This window comes from Silene latifolia, chromosome 8, assembly GCF_048544455.1.
Source record: "Silene latifolia isolate original U9 population chromosome 8, ASM4854445v1, whole genome shotgun sequence".
Lineage (NCBI taxonomy): Eukaryota > Viridiplantae > Streptophyta > Magnoliopsida > Caryophyllales > Caryophyllaceae > Silene > Silene latifolia.
This window is the reverse complement of record NC_133533.1, coordinates 70,092,531-70,118,923: the sequence shown is the minus strand read 5'-3', so window position 1 is coordinate 70,118,923 and position 26,393 is coordinate 70,092,531. Positions and strand designations below refer to the sequence as shown.

General features: G+C 42.0%; 2 protein-coding genes and 1 non-coding gene across 3 annotated transcripts; 2 read left to right on the top strand and 1 right to left on the bottom strand.

Annotated features, from left to right (window-relative positions):
* The first annotated feature begins 129 nt into the window (after positions 1 to 129).
* LOC141595333 (uncharacterized) lies at positions 130 to 3,667 on the top strand. Its single transcript, XM_074415296.1, has 5 exons — positions 130 to 325; positions 554 to 745; positions 827 to 1,029; positions 1,124 to 1,720; positions 1,868 to 3,667. The coding sequence occupies exons 1-5, from the start codon at positions 130 to 132 to the stop codon at positions 3,665 to 3,667; spliced, it is 2,988 nt and encodes a 995-aa protein (XP_074271397.1).
* Positions 3,668 to 3,793: 126 nt separating this feature from the next.
* Positions 3,794 to 4,252, top strand: LOC141595332 (uncharacterized). The gene has a single exon (XM_074415295.1). The coding sequence runs from the start codon at positions 3,794 to 3,796 to the stop codon at positions 4,250 to 4,252; it is 459 nt and encodes a 152-aa protein (XP_074271396.1).
* Positions 4,253 to 8,355: 4,103 nt separating this feature from the next.
* On the bottom strand, positions 8,356 to 8,461 carry LOC141598004 (small nucleolar RNA R71). The gene has a single exon (XR_012523208.1). It is a non-coding gene; the product is annotated as a small nucleolar RNA R71 (small nucleolar RNA).
* Between the last annotated feature and the right edge of the window lie 17,932 nt (positions 8,462 to 26,393).

Sequence of the window (26,393 nt, the reverse complement as noted above, 5' to 3'; positions counted from 1 at the left end):
ATTCACGCGGCGCTACGGACTGGTAAGACAAAATCAACTGGGGAATCATCTGGATCTGCGAAGAAGGATGTTCCTGAATCATCTAAGTCGAAAACTTACTCCGATGTTTTGAAGAATTCTTCGAAAGGTATGAACCTTTCCTTTGTCCCTGGAATTGATTCTCTCACTATTGAGGAGGAAGACATAGTGAAGGAGGTGGAATATTGGCAGACGACTCTGGTTGGAACTGTTTTAGGTAAGCAGTCGACCCTTGTTCAGATTGAAAGTCTTGTTTCTAAATTTTGGACTCATATCACAACACCTGAAATCATGTATTTCGCCAAAGGTTGGTATTACTTTCGGTTTGCTTCACCAAGACATGGAAAAATTAGGTCGACACATGGAATGTTAATGGCTTTCCCTTGGTTTTCAAGCCTTGGAGCCCGATCGTCATTGATGAACCGAATGTTACCCATGTTCTGTATGGGTGCTTTTCCCCAACTGACCCTTGTTTTTGGTCTAAGGCGGGGTTAAGTAAGGTGGCTAGTGCTTTGTGGGAACCCTATTTGTGCAGATGAGCATACTACCAACAAGAGTAAGCTTGCATTTGCCCGAGTTTTGATAGATGTTGACCTCTCCAAGGAGCTTCCTAAGGCTATCAAGCTTAACACTCCTTATAGAGGGTCTCTTTTACAGGCTGTTGCCTATGAGTGGGTTCCTCACTTTTGTTCAGCTTGTAAGAAAGTTGGCCATACTAAAGACAGATGTAATCCTGGGAAACCTAAAACCAGGGCTACTTATAGGCCTAAGCAAACAAAGCAGCCTTCCTAAATCTTCCGGGATTCAGGGACAATCGTTAGCACCCCAAAGGAAATTCCTCCAAAATCTCCAGTGAAGAAAACAGTAGCTACAAATCTTTCAAATAGGTTCTCTGTTTTACAGCCAGATGATCATGAGACTGAGGAAGTGGCTTCTGATGATATTCAAATAGTAGAGGAGCATGAATTAGACATGTCTGATAAGGGTATTGAGTTGGATCTTGGGGAGCCTGTTGCATCCCATGATCATCACAACATGGAACATTAGGGGTCTCAATGACCCCCTAAAACAGCAAGAAGCTCATCACTTCTTGCTGGAAAATAAGGTGGATTGTGGTGCTCTGATTGAAACCCATGTGAAGCACAAATCTATCAAGGATGTTAGTCAGACTTTTTCTGGTTATAATTTAGTTCATAATAATGATAGCCACTACAATGGGCGCATTTGGATCTTTTGGAAGCCTCATATCCTTACTCTAACTGTTTTGCATCAATCCCCACAGCATATGCATTGTTTGTTACTTCACATAGCATCCCAAAAGCTAATTGAAGTCACCTTTGTTTATGCTTTTAATGCTAGGCAGGATAGAAGGGAGCTTTGGGATCAATTAATTAGTACTTCTACCCAGGTCACCAACCCTTGGCTCTGCTTGGGTGATTTCAATGTGGTTTTAAACATGGATGAGAGGCTTGGTAGCTCTCATGTGCAGTTAGCTGATATTAATGAGTTTAAGCATTGTTTGGATGTCTGTAATCTGGTGGATCATCCTGCAACAGGCTATCATTTCACATGGAATAATAAACAAGGAGATGGCCTCAGATGGGCTAAACTTGATAGGATCTTGGCTTCCTCCTTGTGGTTGACAAATATTCACTCTACTGCAACTTTCTTAAGTGCAGGAATCTCTGATCATTCTCCTTGTGTAGTGTTCCTTAATGATATACCTGTTCCCAGGAAAAATTCTTTTAGGTATTTGAATTGCTAGGCCCTTGCTCCTCAGTTCCAGGAAACTATTAAGGATGGTTGGGATAATCATTACTATGGTAATTCTATTGTGACCTTGTTTTAGAAGCTCAAAAGGCTTAGGGGTTATCTCAGCAGGCTTCACACCTCTCACTTCTCTAATCTCTCTGCTAGAGTGGCTGAAAGGAAAAAAGCCCTTCAACATTGTCAAGATTTGCTTAACTGTTCTCCCTTGGATCCTTCCCTAATTGCTAGGGAGCACTCTCTGCTGCAGGAATATTTGTTAGTGAAGAGAGCTGAGATGCAAGCTCTCTATCAGAGGGCTAAAGTTCAAAATCTCCAACTTAATGATTTAAGCACTAGGTTTTTCTATTCAAGGCTTGCTGATAGGAGAGCAAGGAATAGTATTGGGATTATCCAGGATGAGAATGGGAAGCAGTGTACTGGGTCTAAGGAAGTTTCACTGGGCTTTATCTCCTATTATAAATCTCTGCTATGCACTTCTTCCCCTGTTTTGCCTCTACCCCCTTCTCTCTTTCTGCAGGATACTGTACCCCCTGATTCTTGTACCTCTCTGATACAGCAGATAAGAGTGCAAGAGATTATTGATGCCCTTAAGTCTATTGATAGGCATAAAAGCCCTGGCATTGATGGATATACTTCAGGATTCTTTCTGGATGCCTGGCAGCAGGTTGGATCTGACTTCAAAGCTGCTGTCTTTGACTTCTTTCAGAATTGTTTCATGCCCAAGGCTGCCAATGCCACTCTCTTGGTACTTATTCCTAAGATGGAGACCCCTCTCACTGTTAAAGACTATAGGCCCATAGCTTGTTGCACCACTTTTTACAAAGTAGTGAGCAAGATCCTAGCCAATAGACTTCAACAGGTTCTTGACTTCATTATTGGCCCTGAGCAAGCTGCCTTTGTGGCTAACAGGGATATTTTTGACAACACTATGCTGGCCCATGAATTGGTTTCTAAGTATGGCCGTGCTCATCTCACTCCAAGATACTTGCTCAAAGTAGATATTAGGAAGGCCTTTGATTCTATGAATTGGGGGTTTCTTAAGGATAGTCTGACTTTGCTTAAGTTCCCTCCTCAGTTTATTCAGTGGATTATGGCTTGCATTACCTCTCCACATTACTCCCTTCTTATTAATGGTGAGGTTCATGGGTTTTTTCCTGGGAAATGTGGCTTGAGGCAGGGAGATCCTCTCTCTCCCTATCTCTTTGTCATCTGCATGGAGGTGCTGTCAAGGCTTCTCAGAAGACTACCTAGGGCTGTTAGCTTTTCCTACCACCCTAAATGTGTTCATTTGAACCTTACTCATCTTGTCTTTGCTGATGACCTTCTTGTTTGTACTCGTGGAGACCTACCTTCTGTTGCAGCAGTTGCTAAGTGCTTGGATCAGTTTAGCCAGTTGTCTGGACTTCATGCCAATCCTTCTAAAACTGATCTCTATCTTGGAGGAATTACTGATGAGGTAAGGGATCTAATTCTGACTGCTACTGTTTTCAGTTTGGGTTCTTTCCCTTTCAGGTATTTGGGTCTCCCTTTGTTTAATGCTCGGATTACTCAGGGTATGTATCAACCTCTCCTAGACAAGATCAAGGGTAGGGTTATGCACTGGGCTAATGCTAGTTTGAGCTATGCAGGAAAAACTCTTCTGGTTAACTCAGTCATCTTTGGGCTCAATAATTTCTGGGGGGCCAGTGTTTTTCTTCCAAAGGGCATAGCTAAGAGGATTACCAAAATTTGCAAGGATTTTTTGTGGGGTATTGAGGATGGGGCTCGTAGGCATGTGTTCATGAAATTGCAGTTGCTATGCTCTCCAAAATTAGAGGGGGCGATTGGCATTAAAGAGGTTTTGAGTTGGAATTGTGCGCAAATGATCAAATGGGTTTGAAAAATTTTTTATAGACCAAACTGCATTTGGACTAGGTGGATTACTACTTATGTCTTGAAAGGGGATAGTTTATGGGATGCTCATCAGACCATTACTAACTCTTGGTACTGGAACAATGTGTTAAAAATGAAATACCTTCTTTTGCACATTGCTGGCTCCCCTGATCAGGCACTTCAGCTTTTGGATTCTTGTACTTCCCATCAGAGATTCTGTACGGGCTCCATGTATGACTATATTCGAACAAGAAGGGAACCAGTCCCCTGGGCTAAGCAGGTACATGGGGATGGCTGCCATCCTAAGCACTCTTTCACTGCTGTGATGGCTCTGCAGAATGGATTTCCTACAGTGGATAAGCTGACTTCTCGCGGGTTGTATATGGTTAATAGGTGTGCTCTATGTGAGCATAGCTGTGAGGATATTCACCATTTGTTCTTTGATTGTGTTTTTTCCCGGCAGGTTCTTATGATCATTGCTCACTGGGTTTCCTTGCCCCTGACCACTTATTCCCTGGCCTTCATATTGCAAGATGGTGTCTACTCTATCAAGCATCGACCAAGCTTGATGGCCACTGTCTACTATTTGTAGAAGGAGCGTAATACTAGAATTTTTAACGGTGTCAAGTCTTCGGCTGAGTCCATTAGTATTGTTATTAAGAATGTAGTGACTTTACGTTTGTATGGGTCATTACAGTTGTAGGTTTTTCTCCTTGGTTTGTATTTTCTTTTATCTTAGGGGACTTTTCTGGTCTCCTTTGTAGGAAAGAGTGGCAAGGATCTTGTACTTTATGTTTTCATGAAATAAAAAGATCCAAAAGCTTTTCTGCAAAAAAAAAAAAAAATAGTAATAGTAATAGTAATAATAATAATAGTAATAGTAATAATAGTAATAGTAATACTAATAATAGTAATAGTAATAATAGTAATAGTAATAATAGTAATAATAATAATAATAGTAATAATAATAATAATAATAATAATAATAATATTATTATTTTTGGGTGTGGGAGCCCAGATTGTCTCTCGGCTCCCCACCAATTTCATGTAAACATTTTGTTTTTATTATAATGAAAGCTGCGCGCATTTTATAATAATAATAATAGTAATAATAATAATAGTAATAATAGTAATAATAATAGTAGTAATAATAGTAGTAATAATAATAATAATAATAATAATAATAATAATAATAATAATAATAATAATAATTGCAATAATCTTAGTAGTACTTGTATTTGTATAATAATAATAATATAATATCGGGAAGGGAAGAACTCGGCTTTTATTATCGTCTCAAGGTAAAAAGCGAAGAACTCGGCTTTTATTATCGTCTCAAGGTAAGTTTATACAACCATCTCACAATATAATGTATGCATCTTATAATTACAATAACTCGTAAATTAGACCGCCTCTAGTGTGGACATGGGCCACGAGGGGCGCTTGGGACAAGCGTTTGCATTTGTGATCCAACATCCAACGTTTTGATTAGGGAAATCGTTCGTATTTGACATGCTGTCTATTATATGCATGCGATGCAACATCCAACGTTTTGATCCTAGCATGTGAAAATTAACTAAGTCGGTGAACAAATAAGTAGCACTTGTTAATGTCGAAGTAGGGTTTAGAATTAATTACATGTGAATAAATAAGCATCCAAAATAAATACAATAAATAAATAAATAAATAACGATTATTAAAATTACAATAAATAAATTATAATGGATTAATTGATTTCCGTCAAAAATATACTTAAGACGGACGATTTGAAGAAAAGAAAGGAAAATAAATAAGGTTAGAAAATATGGCCAGATTAAGGGTGATATTACGACTAATAGTCAATTAATTACATAATTAAAAGATTAAGTCAAAGGAAGAATGGAAATTCAGAGGCAGAATTCATCCCGGAACAGGCACAACATTGCTGCGTCCCTCGGAAGAGGCGCTGCTTTTACTGCGTCTGTTCCTGAGGTGAGTTCTAGCTGTGAAGTCAGAACTACGGGTTGTTATCATTCGTTGGCGTGTTTAATGATTGATTATCAATATTTGACTCGGGTGAAAGTGATTTAGCATATTAATTACATACAAAATGTCATAAAAGCGATAAACACGAATTAAAATGGGTCAAAATGGATTAAAGACGACTTACAAACGAGTTAGAACAAATTAGGTTTAATTGTGAAGACGGAAACGAACTTGAAAGACGTGATAAACTGGAAATAAGCAATGAAAACATGTACAAAGGACGAATTCCAGAAACTTGATATGAACGGATCGAGTCTCTAAAATCCGGTTTGATTTAATGACGAAAACCCGCAAATATCGATTATAAGGGATTTAAGTCGGAAATAAAACATGATTATTATTAAGAAAGTATTAAAATTATTATGTATGAAGAAAAGAGAGAAAGAATAGGAAAATAAAACAAAAGGAACGAAATAACAGAAAACCGAGGAAGAAGAAGAAGAAGAGCAAAAACAGCGGCAGCCCCTGGAAGAGGCGCAGCTGTTGCTGCGTGATACGTGCATTTTATATAGCCTTTTTAGTCCTATTTTGCACGCATTTCTATGCACTTTTGTACTGTTTTGTATTGCAATATGCCCCGAATTGGCTACTTTGGTTTGTTTTGTCTGTTTTGCAGAAATGAACCTGAAAGTGGTGAAACCGTACTCTTTTCGTCCAGTTTTGCATGCATTTTAAGGAGACGGGAATGTTAGAGCGAGAGTACTGCATTGGGATGCGTGAAGGATGGTCAACGAAGCAGTCAATGACGAGTTTGGAGCTGACTTGGAGGAAGAACACTCGATCGAATGGTTTATTTGGTCGATCGAGTGGTTTGGAGTGTTGAAGAGGTCGATCGAGTGCTTTATTGTGCTCTATCGAAATGTTGTTTTGAGGGTTTCCTTGATCGAGTGGAAATATCGCTCGATCGAGAGGATTATCTCTTGAAGTCCTCGATCGAGTGGTTTTATACTGCTCGATCGAGAGGTTTTGATATTACACGGGCTTAATTAACCTGTGTTGGACTTATTTCGTGATGGACTTAGTTTTTTCTATTTAAGCATTCATATTTAGGCTATTAAGTACGTTGTTCTTCTACTTTACTACGTTTTACTGATCCTTAGAACGCCACTAATCTCTCCCTTAAACTTTTTACTGTAACTTTGCTCTTGGATTTCTTTGCTTGGATTTTGGTTGTTCTTTACGCCGGATCGCTTGTTATTGTAATCCTTCTTCTCCTTATTAATCTTAATCTCGTTATTTGTTGCTTTAATTCTCGTTTCTCTCACCATTAACTTCTACCCTAATTTCGTTTATGCATTATTATTGTTATTCCATCATGTCTTTCATTAGTTTATTCATCATTATTATTATTGACAACATTAGTAATATGAGTAGCTAAATTCTCTGATGTTGGGATTAGGGAATCCGTGGTAGGATTGTGACGATGTAGCGAATAGACTAGATTGTTTACTTGTGAGAATCTGTACCCATGGCAATTTAACTATAATACCAACTTAGTTGAGTGCACGCTTCTAAGTTACCCTTTAATCTGGTTAAATTTACTTCTGGATCGGAAGATTAGACAAAACAGACATGCTATGAACAGTGAACTACCCTGACGAGGACAGAAGTTAAGTTAGTGGAAATCTAGGATAGAAAGTGGACCGGAAGGACCTTTCCTGTATCCGTCTCACAGTAGATTATCTAGGCTATTTGCAGTTGAGTCGATAGACTACCATGGTGAACCGAAATCCTGACATGTTCTCTCTCATTTGATCACCTTTATTATATTTTCTATCTTTTATTGGTCTTCCTTTACTGCTCTTTCCTTTAAGCCTTTATTAGTTTAGAAATCAAATTCAAAACCCCATTTAGTGACCTAAATAGACGGACCTTAACAGATATATTGCCTCCCTGTGGAGATCGACCCGACTTCCCTAGCTATATTAGTTAGTGCCAGTTGGTTATTTTTGGTAGGTACACGACTAGCCTGTCAAATTTTGGCGCCGTTGCCGGGGAGGCAATAGCCCTATCTGTTTTTGCTTTCGTTTATTTTTATCCGTCTCAGGGAATTTCTATTCCTTGAGGCAGTTCTCATTTATCTCTTTCAGTATTGTGTATGCCCAGGTCAAACAGGTCGGATTTAGTTCCAGCTGCTTCTGAGCCAGAAAGACTATTTTGGCATAGACTCCGTCTGCATAGAGAACTTCGAAAGGAAGACTTGAGTACTTTCGAGCCCGAGCTACAACACTTTTTATTTGAAGAAGACCAGTCTTTTGAAGAAGACAATCTCATTTCTCAACAAGCCAGTAAAGATGCCTAACATTGCAAGTCACTCGGAGCCCAAAGCATCCTCTATTCCTAAAGGTTTCAATCTCCAGACTGAGGACGGTAACACTTTCGATATCCGTCCGTCTTACATAAATTTGGTGGAGAGAAATCTGTACCGAGGTGTGGCGGGTGAAGATCCGTGAAAGTATATAGAAGTCTTTACCGACTATTGCTCTACTATTCCCGCCACTAAGGGAGTAGCTCAAGACAAGATAAAGGAAGTACTTTTTCCTTTTTCTCTGACTGACTCAGCCCGTGAGTGGCTGATTGATCTTGACCGGACAACTGCTGGTATCACTAACTGGGAGACTCTCGCACCTTCGTTCTACAAAAGATACTTCCCTCCACAACGCACTAATCAGCTGAGGGCTAAGATTACTAGTTTCAAGCAGGCACCTGATGAGACTTTCTATGAAGCTTGGTGCCGGTTCAAGAGGTTGGTGAGGTCTCTTCCTCACCATGTTTTTGATCCATGGTTTTTGTGCAACCAGTTCTACAATGGGTTGTACGATGACCACAAAGCTATACTTGACGCCTCATCCAACGGGAGATTTCAAAAGAACGTTGATGATGATAAGGGATGGGGCATTATTGAGGAGATGGCGAGCCATTGTGCTGAATATAGGAATCCACGGGATTGTATTCGAACGGTCCATTCGGTTGATAAGGCAGTCGTGGCTTAGCTGGAAGCCATGAATGCTCGTTTTGACAGGTTTGAGCTGCAAAATGCTGGAGATCAATAGACGGTTCATCTGTTAACTAGACAGGAAACTGTCACATGTGAGAGATGTGGAAGCAATGACGGTCATACTGCTATTGACTGTCTTAGTGAGAAGGAACAAGTCCTTGCCTTTCAGCAATATAGGCAAGGTGGAGGTTCCTATTACACTAATCAAGGGGCAGTCTATCCCAATTTGAGGTGGATAAGTCAAAATTTTCTTAATCCCACTCCTACATCGCAGCAGCAGCAGCAGCCATATGTCCCTCCTCACAAGGCTCAACAAGGCTTCCAAAAGCCTCCTTCTTTTCCTCCACCGAATCAAGGAGCATCATCTTCAAGTGGGGTAAGTGAATTGGGTGAGTTAAAGTCGATACTTCAGTTAACAAAGCAATGGTAACTAATTGACCAACAGAAAGAAGCATCCATCAAGTCACTTGAAACTCAAGTTGCTAAACTTGCCGCCAATCAGTCCACGAGGAAACCGGGTCATTTGTCGTCCCAATCTGAGAAGAATCCATACGAGACGGTAAACTTGATTAATTTTAGAAGTGGTCGTTCATATGAAGGACCAAAATTGTCAACTTTAGATGACATATCAGACCCGAGGAAGGCCATAAATGCTGATGAACAGTCAACTGTCGCTGAAGATAAGCTTACCACGAGGAATATACTCGATCGACTGATCTCTGATGGTCGATCGAGTAGAATTGATGAAGAAAGCACTCGATCGAGTGGAAATGTAGCTCGATCGAGAGAACAGGATAATGAAGGGGTTGATCGAGGGGTGAAAACCACTCGATCGAGTGAAAAGTCTGAAGAATCTGTTCGATCGAGTGGTAATTTACCTCGATCGAACACTGCTGCTATTTAGGAACTCGATCGAGAGGCTGGAATTGCTCGATCGAGTGAAATATCACCTGTAAAGACTCGATCGAGAGGTAAGAAGTCTCGCTCGAGTGATAAAGAGCTTGAACCAGCTGAGACGTTGGAAGAGAGAAACAAAGGGCTCGAGATACCTATTACCGTCCCCTTCCCAAGGCAGTTACAGAGCACCAAAGCCAATCAACAGTTTGGTAAATTTGCCGAGCTCCTGAAAAGCTTACAGGTTACTGTTCCATTCGCCGAGTTGCTGACACAGGTACCCTCTTATTTAAAGTTTATGAAAGAAATTTTGTCACGTAAGAGGCATATAAACGATCATGAGATGATAGCTTTAACCGAGGTAGGGACCGCCCTAGTTCAAAATAAGTTGCCACCTAAACAGTCAGACCCGGGTAGTTTCTCGATTCCATGTCACATAGGTACCCGTTTGATTGATAACGCGCTATGCGATCTCGGTGCTAGCGTGAGCGTCTTACCTTTGTCTCTCGCAAGGAGACTTGGTTTGACTAAATTTAATTGCACCAACATGACCGTGCAGATGTCCGACCGTAGTATATCACGGCCGTTAGGAGTAATAGAGCACATACCTGTCAAAATCGGGAGATTATTTATTCCCGTTGATTTTGTAGTGCTTGATATTCCCGAGGACACTCACACCCCTATTATTTTAGGGAGACCATTTTTATTCACTGCTCACGCAGTGATAGATGTCAGGGGTAAGACACTCACATTTCAGGTAGGAGATGAGGAATTGATTTTTCATCAGTCTAAGTCTCGCAGGGCTCCCATGCAAGCTCAACCTTGCAATGCCCTTTGCTCTACTGACTCCCATATTGACACTCCTGCTGAAATGTGGAATTTTGTGCTGCAATTGTGACACCTCCGCCTCAGATTGAGAGCGAAAAGGAGGAACGTTCGTCTGTTTTCCTTGCCGCAGGTACAGATGGAATAGATGCAGGAGCTGTCAAAGGTCAAAATGTAATTAAAGACAATAAAAAAGGGGGTCCTAACGTCAAAGCTGATGGGAAAGACAAAGGGACGAGAAAAGTTCGTGCATACATGGATGTTAACTATTCTCCCCCTACTGGTTCAAATTCAAGCTCGTGGAGAACGAAGAGGACGGTCAAGGATATTGAATGGACCTCCTCCAGTCAGAAGCCCTCCGTTGGGCTACTGAATTGTCTTGGGAATTGAGCGAGGAATGCCCTGCGTAACAAATTATAAAAACTAATTTTAAATTTCCGTTGAAATTCTTTATCGTGTTTTTTAGGACCGTTAGAATTTAGACTATTTTTAGCGTAGTTAGAAAGACTATAGACTGTTATTTTGTGATTTGGTATGTTCGGGATATGTTTGAAAGTATTTTTATGCAGGTTTGGGAGATAATCACGCATTTGGATGACTTACACGAAGAAAAGAACTCGATCGAGTAATTTTTGTACTCGATCGAGAGGAATTCATAGGAAAAGGTTCGATCGAGCGGTTTCAAGTCACTCGATCGAAATGGCAAATATAAGGAGTTCTCGATCGAGTAGATTTTTACTCAATCGAGTGAACTGAAGCTGAGACTCATCGATCGAGTGATTTCAAACCACTCGATTGAGTGAAATTGATTTTTACACGCAGGAAGTGACTCCTTAACTTCTTCCTTTTTCATTCTTTCTTTTATTCTTTCACTTTGTTCATCCTTTTGCACGATAAAACCCCAAATTCTCCATTTTTATTGCCCAAACACCAAATCAAACACCTACAATTTGTTCTCTGCTATTAAATCGACATTTGCCCTTCATATTAGGTTGTTTTCGTGGTCAATTATGGGTTCTAAGGTTTGCGATTTTCGACTAGAAAATCGCCATTTTTGCATCGTTTGAGTCGATTTTTCTTGCATAGCTTGTGGGTTTATTCATTAAGTAAGTCTTATCTTCATTTTCTTGTTGTTTAATTCCTTTTTTTCGACAAAATGAAGTATTAGGGGTTTTAGGGTTTATGCTTGAGTCGATAAATCCGACTGTTTGTGTGAATTTTGCGGTTTAATTGGTTGACTGATTATCTATTCCCCTTGCTTACTTTTTTAGGATGGACAGTAGTTCAATGCCCTCATCTAGTTCGACTGTAGTTCCATCCTCTGCTGAGACGGTGGTCCCTGCTGCCACCACTGTCACCACTACCGTCAGTACCGCTTATACTACCCACGTGTTACTTGTTACTACTGCTGGTACTGTTGTTACTGCTGCTAGTTCTGCTGCTAGCTCCGCTCCTACTTCCGTTTCAGCTTCTGTTCTTGCTAGCTCTGCTGCTAGCTTGACTTCTGTTTCTGTTTCTGCTGTTACAGCCACAACTAGCACGTCGGGTACGGTGACCACCCCTGCTGCATGGTCACCAGCTGTCACAGCTGCCTACAAGGCCGCTCTAGTACCTCGTACCGCTACTGGACGGGCTTCTTCTTCAGGCACTAGAGGGCGGGGTCGCGCACGAGCTACACCTACTGCTGGCCATTCTGCTGGCCGTGTCACCATCCGCGTGGCTGATTCGCTTGACTCGCACCCCGACTATCCTGAGGTAATCTTTTTTAACGCTATTCATTACACTCGATTCTTTGATTTAGCTGGCTGTGATTTTCTGTCTACAAAATTTTTATGCCGTAAGTCACTTGATAGACTTGGTATTTACGAGTCTGTTGTTGAGATTTTGAGGGGTACGGGGATGTCTGGCCTAGTGACCATGAGTGCCTTGACCTTCAAGGAGCTGACCCTCGAGTTTTTCAGCTTCTTTACCTTCTCTTCTGGGGCACACGACACTTAACCCACTTGTGCTTCCGTGTCTTTCCGGTTATTCAACCGGACTTTTTCTTTGACTTTAGAGGAGTTTGGTACTAGGCTAGGACTTTCTTTTACGGGTCCTACTTCTGCCCCTAGGAAGGTCATCCGCCAGTTGTGGAGGACCTTGGAACAGACCCGTTATGAGGAGCGCAAGCTCGCGCATGTCCACCTTCCCTCTGCCCGATACTTCCTGCGTCTGATGGGTAGTACTATTTTTGGCCGTAAAGAACCAAACAATGTGAACAACATTGAGCTTTCTATTCTGGGTGAGTACCTGAACATTGACAGTGAGGGACCCTTCGTCCTTAACATTGCTTACCTGACCGCCCAGTACTTTCACTCTGTGGGGCAGAAGACCACGGGCACCATGGTTTGTGGTGGCATAGCCACTTTTTTTGCCCGTTCTCTCTTCCCTGTCTTCCCTCGTGACTTACCGTACATAGACACAGACTTGGAAGATTTCTGGTGTAACACCCCCATATTCCAAGTGCCTTACAAGGACCACTCAGGTATAAAGCTGTTACCATCTCGGTTTCCCGATGCAATTATAATCAAAAGACAATAAAGAAACAACGTTTAAATAGTATAAAGTTTAAAGTGAATACAATCAAAAAACAAAACTGCCAAAAACGGATTACATGTTCATAAGCCAACTGTCTAAACAACTAAACAAGTGTCTGATAAACTACTCAAGCTACAGCGGAAGACTCTATCATCTGAAGGTGACACATCCCAGCTAGCCCATATGTCTCGACTCATACCTGCTCAACAACTGCTCACCATCCCCGAATGGATCACCACAGTTTTTAAAACAATAAAACGGGGTCAGTACTATTCACACAATCATACATATACAATTACTATAAGACAGAAACCAACATATCGCAACCGTCACATAAACCAAACTCCACAACCAACTCCTCATCACTGACTACACACTAAAGTGTATAGTCCTGCCAGAGTACCCGTCACAACAGGTTACTCCACTCCGCCAGTGGGGGACCGCAGCCGTTCCCATCTAAGCCCCGCTCATACCATAGAGCGAATAACCCAAATCCATTAATGTGCACATCCCTTCTGTGGCGGGTTCCACAGAAGGCGAATAATTGGCGTGAAGCCACTCCCGCAAGTGACCCCACTTAGCCAGGGACGCACCCCGAATACCACAGACAGATACAATCATTCATAACTACCAGCAGTAAACAATTCCAACAACCGTCACAATACTCGTATGATAATACTCAACAAACATAGATCACAACCAACACTTATGTGAATAATACTGAGTAAGGAAACCCTACCTGGATTGCAAAACAATCAGACGATCTCAACAGCTGTTATCAAAAAGCCTCCTCTACGAATTCTCCTTCTAACATATGATCACATAATTACTAACAATCATAAAAACCAACAAAACCCCCAAATCCCCAAATTAGGGTTTAAACAAACTAAATAAAATACTATAAAATCGGTATGTAGATCTTACCCTCGATGCAAGGATCACAAGGATGTAAAGAACGATGGATTCCGATCTCCCAAGCTCCGGGATTTGTCAATAATGCGAAAGATGCGAAGAACGTAGGTTGAAATCTCTTTTGAAGTAATTAGGTTTGATAAAAGTGTGTAGTGATGATGACGGAAAGCTTTATATACCTATTCGCATTATTAACAAAACCCGACAAAACATTACCCGTAAACCGAGCTACTCGATCGAGTAGCTGACGTACTCGATCGAGTGCCACTTACTCGATCGAGTATCCTACAGGCAGACTACTGTTTTAAAAACCAAAACACCCTTACTCGACAGAGTAAGGCCCGCTCGATAGAGTACCCAGAGACTCATAAAACCGTAGTATTACAGTCTTCCCTCCTTAAAAAGAACTTCGTCCCCGAAGTTCAAACCACAACAAAACAAAAATATACTACCACACTCCCGACACAACACCCAACATAAAACTTAACATAAAAACATGTTACCAACCAAACTCAACCCGACTCAAACCACTACAAAACAAATCGACACAACACAAAAAGGGTGTAAAAACTCTTTGCGATCATCTCCTACCCCCCTAAAAGAAACAAGGTTACGTCCCCGTAACCATACATACCTGATCAAAAAGGAAAGGGTAACGCTCTCTCATAGCCTCATTTGCCTCCCATGTAGCTTCCTCTACCTCATGATTAGACTAAAGGATCTTAAGCAAAACTGTCTCACCACTCCTAGTCTTCCTAACCTTCCGGTCAAGAATCTGCTTAGGCACCTCAAGATAAGACAAGGACTCATCTAGCTTTATGCTCTCTGCCTCTAACACATGTGATGGATCACTCACATACTTCCGCAGCTGAGATACATAAAACACATTATGCACCCTATCCAAAGAAGATGGTAAATCTAAACGGTAAGCAACCTCTCCAACCCTGTCTAGGATCTCATATGGTCCTATGAACTTCTGACTCAGCTTGCCTTTTTTCCCAAATCTCATAACCCCACGCATAAGAGACACTTTCAGAAGAACCTTGTCCCTAACCTGAAACTCGATATCCCGGTGATGTAGATCTGTATAACTCTTTTGCCTATCCTGAGCTGCTCTCATCCTCTCCCTGATCATCCTAATTTGCTCAACCATGTCATGTACCATCGCTGGTCCTAAAACCACTGCCTCAGCACTGTCGTCCCAACAGATCAGACTCCTATATCTCCTCCCATATAAGGCCTCAAACGGTGTCATGCCAATACTAGTGTGATAGCTGTTGTTGTAAGAAAACTCTATCAAATCCAACCTCTGTTCCCAGCTACCACCAAAGTCCATCACATAAGCTCGTAACATATCCCCAAGAGTCTTGATTGTTCTCTCTGTCTGACCATCTGTTGCAGGATGAAATGTTGTACTCATCTTCAATGTCTTTCCCAAAGATTCCTGTAACTCTTTCCAAAACTTGGAGATAAACCTCGCATCTCTGTCAGATACTATGTCTTTAGGCACCCCATGTAACTTTAGCACATTCTTCCGATAAGCCATAGCTAATTGTGCTTTAGTCCATGTATCTTTCATTGGCACAAAATGAGCTGACTTGGTCAGTCGATCCACTATAATCCATATCATGTTGTTACCCTGTTGACTCTTTGGCAAGCCCACGATAAAATCCATAGAAATGGATTCCCACTTCCACTCAGGTACCTCAAGAGACTGAATCTTACCTTGTGGTCGTCGCTGTTCCCCTTTAACTCTCTGGCATTATAAACAACGGGCCACAAACTCAGCTGTTTCTTTCTTCATCCCAGGCCACCAGAACATCTTCTTTAAATCTTTGTACAGCTTGTCACCACATGGATGTACCGAATACGGTGTACAATGTGCCTCTGTCATGATTGTCTTTTTCAGCTCCTCATCATTAGGGACACACCACCTCCCATCAAACCTCAAACTACCATCTGAATGAATAAAGAATCTAGACACTGTCCCTTTCTCTACTCCAGCTCTCCACTCTACCATCTTAGGATCCAAAGCCTGTGTACCTCGTATATCATCATAAAGATCAGGCTGCACTGTCAAATCTCCCATGGCATCCCCTCTCTGCATCATATATATCCCAAACTTCCCCACCTCATCTCTCAACCTCATCAAAGATATAGCTATACATAAAGAATGTACACTCTTCATGCTCAAAGCATCTGCAACAACATTGGCTTTCCCTTCATGGTAGATAATATCCATGTCATAATCGCCAATTAACTTCATCCACCTCCTTTGTCTCATGTTCAACTCCTTTTGAGTGAAGATGTACTTGAGACTCTTGTGATCTGAAAATACCTTAAAGGTCGCCCCATAAAGGTAATGTCTTCAAATCTTGAGAGCAAACACTACTACACCCAACTCTAGGTCGTGTGTAGGATAATTCTCCTCATAAGGCTTCAATTGCCTAGAAGCATAGGCAATTACTTTACCGTTCTGCATCAACACACATCTCAACCCATTCTTTGAGGCATCTGTATAAACCTCAAAGTTCTTACTCCCTTCAGGCAATGCTAAGATTGAAGCTGTGGTCAAACGCTCCTTTAATGTTTGGAACGCCGTCTCATAACTCTCATCCCAACGAAAATTGTTCTCTTTCCTCGTCAAAGCTGTCATAGGTCTAGAAATCTTGGAGAAATCCTTCACGAACCGTCTGTAGTATCCAGCTAAACCCAAGAAACTCCGAATCTCAGCTACATTCTTTGGTGCTTTCCACTTGGTCACTGCCTCAATCTTTGCCGGATCCACAGCTACCCCATCCTTAGAGATCACATGCCCCAGAAAAGCAACCTTCTCTGACCAGAACTCACACTTGGATAACTTAGCATACAACTCGTGTTCCCTCAAGGTCTACAACATGATCCTCAGATGTTCCTCATGCTCCTCCTTAGTCTTGGAATAGACTAAGATGTCATCAATGAAAACCACCACAAACTTGTCCAGAAACCGACTGAAAACTCTGTTCATCAACTCCATAAACACAGCCGGTGCTTTAGATAACCCAAAAGGCATCACCACATACTCATAATGGCCATACCTCGACGTGAAAGCTGTCTTTGGTATGTCCACCTCCCTAATCTTCACCTGATGGTATCCCGACCTCAAATCAATCTTGGAAAAGACTAATGCGCCACTTAACTGATCAAACAGGTCATCTATCCTTGGCAAAGGATACTTGTTCTTTACCATCACTCGGTTCAACTCCCTGTAATCTATGCACAACCTCAAACTCCCATCTTTCTTTTTCACGAAAAGAACTGGTGCTCCCCACGGTGATACACTAGGTCTAATGTATCCCTTCTCTATCAGATCATTCAACTGCTTCCTGATGCGTGTCTTTTATATAAGGTTTTCACCTCATTTTTACACGCATTTCTGTGCCTTTTATGTAGCATCTGGCTACAAATACCCCCGAATATTCTACTTTGGTCCGTTTATTGTATTTTGCAGGAATTGACTGAAGAGGAGCTAAAACGAGCCTTAATTGTCCCATTTGTATGCATTCATGGGAAACTTGGAGCCGGAGCTTAGGAATTTCACACCTAGAGTACGCATGAGCTGAGCAAGGGAGAAACACGAGTCCTGACGTGCTTATATAGCTCGATCGAGTGGTTTTACTGCTCGATCGAATGCTTTTTACATTGAAGTTGGTCGATCGACTGGTTAGTGGAGTTCGATCGAGGAAGTTCATACAGCAGTGCTCGATCGAGTGGATGCACTAGCTCGATCGAGTGACGTGGAGTTCGATCGAGTAATCGTCTTACTCGATCGAGAGGTTTTCGTGTGCTTTTAGTCTTTTTCCGCCTAATCTTTTATGGGTTTGGTTAATCAGCCCATAGATTAGGTTTTACAGATTTGACAGTATAAGACTGAGGAGAACACTACGTTACTCCTATCACTTTTACTACGCACATTTCGACTGTTACTTTTCGACAGTTTTTCAGATCTTTGTTCACTACTTTGCTACTCGAATTTCGGTATTATCAATCCATTTAATTCTTAATCATTTTTATTGTTCTTAATTCCTTTTCTTCTCTTTGATTTATAGTCGTTCAATTATCTTTCTATATTTGTCATCATGTTTAGTTTTGATTGTTTGGTTATTATGATTGTTACCCCCATAATTATGAGTAGCTAAGTTCCCATGCTAAGACTATAGGGGATCCATGATTTGAAGGAGAGTAATCGAATTCTTTGGGTTAATGCTAGTATCGTTCATGTTGTTAAAATGCTACATATAATTGTAATTGCCTAATTGAGTCGACGCAATTAGACCCTTATTCTCAGTGGACCCTGACCTAGACCGAAAGGTTGGAAGGGGGAGACTAGTAGCGAACAATAGAGTATCGCAAATGAGGGCGAAAGTTAAACTGTTTACACTTTAGGGTGAATTAAGGACCGAAAGGTGACGTTCGCTACCCCTTGGACTGTATTGCATTGACCTGGGACCTAGATTACTCGACCGGACGATTGTGGTGAACCGCTTGTCTTAGCTATTCCCCTTATCTGTTAAATCCTCTTCCTTTATTTCTCTCTCCTTCACTCTCTTTAGTTTAGAACCCACATTTACAACCCCCAATTTTGGTTACTTAGACGAACCTAGTTCTAGCAGACAAATTCCTACCTCTCTGTGGATTCGACCCGACTTCCCTAGCTATATTAGTTAGTTGGCCAGTTGGTTATTTTTGACAGGTACGCGACAGACGTGTCAAATTTTGGCGCCGTTGCCGGGGAGGTGGCGCATATTTGTTGCTTTAATTAAGTTTGTCTTTCGTCTCAAGGGATTCATTCCTTGAGACTGATCTCATTTCCGCGGAGCTTTGATTAGTTTTGCAGGATAACAGTCTATTTGTCAAGATGCCTACGATTACAGAGCATACAGAGCCATGTGGTAGATGCGGTGAGGAAGGGCACGACCTTTATGAGTGCACGGCAGGTGTAGAGCGTGCCATTGCATACAAGAAGTTCAAGCAGGGAGTTCCTTTCTCCCAGTTGTATGAGGAGATAAAGAGCGTTTCAACCCCTTCTACGCCAATATCGCAGCCGGGCTCCCCTTCTTCAAGAGAAGCAATTGCCGAACTGAAATCCATCATGTTACAATCGGATTCTGTTATATCGGAGTTAAGAGAGCAAGTCGCGCAGTTAACACTCGCGGCAGATCAAGCCAAGACTTCTCCAAATTATGATTCCGTCAGTGGGATGAATTTCCACAGTGACCTTCTTCACGAAGAAAACGAGGTGTTGACAGCTGATGATGATTCAGATGACGATTTAGAAGAGTTTCTGCAGGAAATGCTTGCTGCGTGTGCAGTAACCACTCGATCGAGCGGTTCTAATCACCCAGTCACTCGATCGAGTGACATTGACAGTCGATCGAGAAGTACGGAGCCCCAGGTTGGTCGATCGAGTAAAGAGGCTGAAGGAAGCACTCGATCGAGTGCCAGGATAGGTCGATCGAGTAAAGTTGAGGAAGAAACTGGTCGATCGACCAGTGAAGACGTTCGATCCAGTGCTGTAAGTGGCGGGAATCCCAATTTGTTAATTAATACCGCCACCGTGTCATCTCCCCCTGCTGTGGAGACGTCACGAATTGATAAGGGTAAGGAAAAGGTCGCAGGACCACTCATTGCTACCAGGGTACCCTTTCCGAGTCGTCTGAAAGACGCAAGGATCGAGCAACAGTACGGTAAGTTCGTGGACATCGTGAAGAACCTTCAGGTAACTGTCCCTTTCTCTGACCTTGTCACCCAGGTTCCTACTTACGCCAAGTTTATGAAGGATATTATAACGCGTAAGAGAAACTTGAGCGAATTTGAGACGATTTCATTTATGGAAGAGTCTAGTAACCCATCTTGTTAAATAAGGCCCCTCCAAAAATGAAAGACCCGGCGTTTTTCTATTACCTGTGTCATAGGTGATTTGATTATTGATAAGGCCCTTTGCGACTTAGGTGCCGTGTTAGTGTCATGCCCCTTCCTCGTCGCAAGAAATTGAAACCGAGTCACTTCAAAGTGACTAACATTACCCTACGATGGTGATAGATCTGTTAGGAGACCTTTAGGTGTCTTGGAGGATGTGCCTGTGAAAATAGGCAAGCTTTACATCCCAAGAGATTTCATTGTTTTGGACATAGGCGAGGACATCCGGACCCAGTTATTCTAGGAAGACCGTTCCTTTGTACAAATTGGGGCCGTTATTGATGTTAGACAAGGGCGTCTGACTCTTGCAGTAGGGGATGACGCTATCACCTTTAGTCTGCCCAATACTTTAGCCCACCCAATGATAGAGGACACTTGTTATTCGGTCGATATCATTGATGAGTCTATTTATGACTTCTGGTCGGGTTCTTTTATGAAGGACCCACTGGAAGCTCTCATGCTTTTTGATGAGTGTGCGAGATAGCCCGAGAGGACGATGACGCTGCATTGGATTTGCTTGTCGATGATTTGGATGAGCATGAGGGAGAGCAAGTGGAACAAATGATCAGCACTCTTTGCTCCATTGAGGTAAAGGTACCGGAACGTAAGCCTCTTCCTTCTCATCTTAAATATGCTTCTCTAGATGACACAGAGCAGTATCCTGTCATTGTTAGTGCCAAACTTAGTGATGATCAATTAACTTCTTTATTAGTCAGTACTTAAGAAAAACAGAAAGCGATGGGCTATTCACTCGGATGATATCACGGTATTAGTCCCGATATTTGTATGCACAGGATAGAGCTGGAGGAGGATCACAAACCTTGCAGACAGGGTCAGCGCCGGCTGAACCAGAAGATGGAGGATGTTGTGACGGCTGAGGTAATGAAGCTGCTGGATGCAGGTATTATCTATTCGGTAGGCAATTCTAGATGGGTAAGCCCCGTACAGGTGGTCCCGAAAAAAGGAGGGACAACTGTAGTTAAGAATGAGAAGAATGAATTAATACCTACTCGAATAGTGACTGGTTGGCGGATGTGCATAGACTACAGACAGCTAAATGCCGCCACCAAGAAAGATCACTTTCCCCTTCCTTTTATTGATCAAATGGTAGAAAGGTTAGCATCCCACAAATTTTTCTCGCTATTTAGATGGGTATTCGTGGTTCTTTCGATCCCTATCCACCCAGATGATCGTGCCAAGACTACATTTACCTCGTCCTAAGGGCGTTTTTGCGTACGCACGAGAATGCCTTTTGGTTTATGTAATGCCCCCGCCACCTTCCAAAGGTGTATGATGGGGATATTTTCGAGTATATTGAGTCTATCATGGAAGTTTTTATGGACGATTTCAGTGTTTATGGAAGTGATTTTTCCGATTGTCCGTCTAACCTTGAGAAAGTGTTGCGTATTTGTATTGAGGTTAACCTTGTGCTGAACTGGGAGAAGTGCCACTTCATGGTCAACGAGGGAGTTGTCCTAGGGCATTTGGTTTCTGATAGGGGAATAGAAGTTGACAAAGCGAAGGTGGAAGTGATTCAGCAATTACCACCTCCTGTTAATGTTAAGGGGGTGAGGAGCTTCCTTGGTCACGCCGGTTTTTATCGCCGGTTCATCAAGGATTTCTCCAAAATTGCTAAACCACTTACACAGCTGTTGCTTAAGGATGCCTCTTTTGTGTTTACTGATGCTTGTCTTTCTGCTTTTAACAGGTTAAAACAGGCCTTAGTCTCCGCGCCGATCATACAGCCTCCCAACTGGGATTTGCCGTTCGAGATCATGTGCGACGCGAGTGACTACGCACTAGGAGCGGTGCTTGGCCAGAGGAAAGACAAAGCCTTGAATGCTATTTACTATGCGAGCCGAACTCTGGATGAGGCTCAAGTGAAGTACACTACCACTGAGAAGGAACTGTTAGCGGTAGTTTATGCCTTAGAAAAGTTTCGTACTTATTTAGTTGGGTCAGAAGTTACTGTTTTTACTGACCATGCAGCTCTAAGGCATCTCCTTGCTAAGAAGGAGGCAAAACCACGGCTACTGAGGTGGATACTCCTCCTCCAGGAGTTTGATTTGCAGATCAAAGATAAGAAAGGAGCTGAGAACGTTGTAGCTGATCACTTGTCGCGGCTGATGCGACAAGAGGGGGAAGATTCTCTACCCATCGATGATTCCTTTCCTGACGATAGTCTAATTGCTTTTGTGTCGTCTATTGTTGACCAGGAACCTTGGTACGCAGATATAGCTAACTTCGTTGTCAGTGGCAAGCTGCCGCCTGACCTTTCTCATCAGCAAAAGAAGCGTTTTCTTTATAACGCTAAGCGCATTTCCGGATGACCCTTACTTGTTTAAGGAATGTGCAGACGGTCTCTACAGACGGTGTATTCCGCAGTGGGAGACCAAAATAGTCCTGGAAGGCTGTCACTCCTCTTCATACGGTGGTCACCACGGTCCATCGCGCACCGTGGCTAAGGTACTTCAGTCTGGTTTTTACTGGCCTTCTTTGTTTGCTGACGCCAAATCTTTTGTTTCAGCTTGTGATGCATGCCAACGATCAGGGAACATTTCGAAGAGACATGAGATGCCACAAAACGGCATCCTAGAGGTTGAGGTTTTCGATGTCTGGGGCATCGATTTCCAAGGACCGTTCCCCTCCAGTAAAGGTAACAGGTACATTTTAGTAGCTGTAGACTATGTGTCAAAGTGGGTTGAAGCAATTGCTTCACCTCATTGTGACGGTAAGACCGTGATAAAGATGTTCAAAAAGATCATATTTCCCCGTTTTGGTGTCCCTAGGGTCGTCATTAGTGATGGGGGAATGCATTTTAAAGAAAAGAAACTCACTTCCATACTGTCTAGAGTTGGTGTCCAACACCGGCGTGGTTTGGGGTATCACCCCCAAACTAGTGGTCAGGTAGAGGTCTCTAATCGTGAACTGAAGGAGATCTTGTCTAAAGTAGTTTCTAAATCACGGAAGGACCGGAGTCTTAAGCTAGATGACACATTATGGGCTTATAGAACCGCCTTTAAGACACCAATTGGTGCATCACCTTATAGGTTAGTTTATGGGAAATCGTGTCACTTACCTTGAGCCGGAATGTAAGGCCTGGTGGGCAATTCGTGAGCTTAATTATGATCCTAAACTCGTGTGGTCGAATCGTCTTTTGCAGCTAGATGAATTAGAAGAGTTTAGGCTTAATGCCTATGACAGCTCACGCATCTACAAGGAAAAGACGAAGAGATGGCATGACAAGAGAATCTTACCTCGGGAGTTCCATGTGGGGCAAAAGGTGTTGCTTGTTCAATGCCCGGTTGAGACTATTTCCTGGCAAGTCAAGTCCGTGGTGGACCGGTCCATACACGGTGACGGGTGTTACCAAATTTGGATCCGTAGAGCTTGAAGATTCCGAGGGCCATAGATTCAAGGTGAATGGCCAATATGTGAAGCATTACTATGAGGCGAGTGAAGCGGACAAGCCCGTTGAAGTTTTGCACTTCGACGAGCTCGACGCGCCAGTTACTTGATACCAGAAAGGTCGTGCGGGACCTCTTAAACCAGCGCTCTCCGGGAGGCAGCCCGGACAGTTTTAATTGTGCTTTTGTTGAACTATTTGTTTTTTTTTCAGTTTATTTACTTTCCTTTAGCTTTTCGTTAAACTTTAGACGCTGCTTTTGAACAATTTTTATGCTTCCTTGCTTCTATGCGTCTTTCGCAGAGTAAAAGTACTCGATCGAAGGGTTTTTATGCTCGATCGAGCACTTTCTGATGCGGCAGTCACTCGATCGAGGGGTCATGCCCTCGATCGACCAGATCCCTACCCATGTCTACTCGATCGAGTGCATCTGTGCTCGATCGAGTCCACTCCTGCTGTGAAACAGTCGATCGAGCTGTCCCAAGTGCTCGATCGATGGGTATTGACCTCCAGCCGCTGTTTTTACGTCTGCAAAGCCGCCGTTTGACTTTCTTGACCTCCCATGTTCATGGTCGGTTTGGGGAGGTCCCGCTAATGACGTTTTGTAAGCTTCCCAACTCCATTTCTCCCTTTCCTTTCAGTTTGCATTTCTTTCCCTATTTTTGGTACAATGAGGGCATTGTACGGTTTGGTTTGGGGAGGTATGCATCCATATCTGTGTCTGCATGTTTCTTGCATTTTTGCTTGCACGTTTACTTAATTCCGCATGCATTGTTGTTATAATTAATTCTAAAAATCATATAAAAATCATAAAATTCAAAAAAAAAATTTTCAAATTTTCATGTTTAAATTGAGTCGGAACGTTTGAACGCTGACGCTACTTTGAATCCTTACTTGAGCCTTGCATATTCTTGACTTTTAGTTGGCGTGTTTATGTGCATAATCCACGAGTTTTTATTTCTCTTTTGTCTGAACGAATAGACTTGATTCTTTATGTCGGCAAGCTACAATAACATTCTGAGGTTAGAGCTTATTAAACTGGTGACATTCATGACCGGTTTCATTTAGGATGTGAGTAGTACTCTCTTTAAGACATGTAACATCAATTTGCACAAGCATGAGTCTAGTCTTCTTAATACCTGTATGCATTCGGTCTGTGGATGGTGACACGTGTTAGGAGAGGCAATTCCCTTTATTTCATTCTACCCATGAGCCTCACATAGCCAAATTGCCTTTTTGTCCATCAACTACTTTCTATAATTTTTCCCACCCTAGCTAAGCTAGTAACGAGTAGTTCTTGGGATGTGTTATTGCAATATGGTTATTTCATCTGAATTCAGAAGTTGGCGGAAGAATCAAGGGGAAAGAAAGAAAAAAAATGTGTGTTGAAAAGAAAAAAAAATGAAACGGAAAAGAAAAGAAAAAAAAGAGACAGAAATTCAAAAGAAAAGAAGAAAAATTCAAATGATTGCTCAATGTTTCATACTCCCATGCCTTATTAATATTTTATGGGGAGTCGATGATTTTTGGTGTTTTGTGAGTTTTGTGCATAATTTTGCACCGTTCGTCCTACTGTTATAAGTACGAAGTTGGGATGCAGTCTATATTTGGATCCGTTGTTGCTAGCTTAGCTATTAACCCCACGTATCCAAATTCATTTTAGCCCCTTCCTACCCATTACCTCACTAACCCAAATGTAAGTCCTCGGCGCGTGTCTTGGTCATTAGTATGGTTGGAATGCTTATGTACGGTTGTAGAGACTTTATTCACGTTAATTGCATGCATGTTCTTATAGGTCGAGTTAGGTGAGTGTCTTGCTTCTTCCTATCTTTCACATTTATACTCACCCTGTACCTGATTTGAGTGACGAGCGACCCGTGAGAGTCCGACATCTTTGAATCTTGCAAGGTCGACGGTTCAGTAAGATTGAAACATTAATTTAACTCGTTTGCACTTTTCAGTTGCCACTTTGTCATTTTGTTGCATTAAATTGGTTCTATTGGATGATTTGTAGCTGATGCGTTGGTCCCGTTCTATTGTTCACCCGTAGTTGCATTCATATTTGCTTGGGGACAAGCAAAGGTTTGGTTTGGGGAGATTTGATGCGTGTCTTTTATATAAGGTTTTCACCTCATTTTTACACGCATTTCTGTGCCTTTTATGTAGCATCTGGCTACAAATACCCCCGAATATTCTACTTTGGTCCGTTTATTGTATTTTGCAGGAATTGACTGAAGAGGAGCTAAAACGAGCCTTAATTGTCCCATTTGTATGCATTCATGGGAAACTTGGAGCCGGAGCTTAGGAATTTCACACCTAGAGTACGCATGAGCTGAGCAAGGGAGAAACACGAGTCCTGACGTGCTTATATAGCTCGATCGAGTGGTTTTACTGCTCGATCGAATGCTTTTTACATTGAAGTTGGTCGATCGACTGGTTAGTGGAGTTCGATCGAGGAAGTTCATACAGCAGTGCTCGATCGAGTGGATGCACTAGCTCGATCGAGTGACGTGGAGTTCGATCGAGTAATCGTCTTACTCGATCGAGAGGTTTTCGTGTGCTTTTAGTCTTTTTCCGCCTAATCTTTTATGGGTTTGGTTAATCAGCCCATAGATTAGGTTTTACAGATTTGACAGTATAAGACTGAGGAGAACACTACGTTACTCCTATCACTTTTACTACGCACATTTCGACTGTTACTTTTCGACAGTTTTTCAGATCTTTGTTCACTACTTTGCTACTCGAATTTCGGTATTATCAATCCATTTAATTCTTAATCATTTTTATTGTTCTTAATTCCTTTTCTTCTCTTTGATTTATAGTCGTTCAATTATCTTTCTATATTTGTCATCATGTTTAGTTTTGATTGTTTGGTTATTATGATTGTTACCCCCATAATTATGAGTAGCTAAGTTCCCATGCTAAGACTATAGGGGATCCATGATTTGAAGGGAGAGTAATCGAATTACTGGGTTAATGCTAGTATCGTTCATGTTGTTAAAATGCTACATATAATTGTAATTGCCTAATTGAGTCGACGCAATTAGACCCTTATTCTCAGTGGACCCTGACCTAGACCGAAAGGTTGGAAGGGGGAGACTAGTAGCGAACAATAGAGTATCGCAGCGAGGGCGAAAG

Excerpts from the sequence above, each read along its gene's own strand:
- LOC141595333 (XM_074415296.1), top strand. The coding sequence starts at position 130 with ATGAACCTTTCCTTTGTCCCTGGAATTGATTCTCTCACTATTGAGGAG. Across the intron at positions 746-826 it reads TGGCCATACTAAAGACAGAT|GGACAATCGTTAGCACCCCA; the intron begins GTAATCCTGGGA and ends TCCGGGATTCAG. Across the intron at positions 1,030-1,123 it reads AGTTGGATCTTGGGGAGCCT|GTGGATTGTGGTGCTCTGAT; the intron begins GTTGCATCCCAT and ends CTGGAAAATAAG.
- LOC141595332 (XM_074415295.1), top strand. The coding sequence starts at position 3,794 with ATGAAATACCTTCTTTTGCACATTGCTGGCTCCCCTGATCAGGCACTT.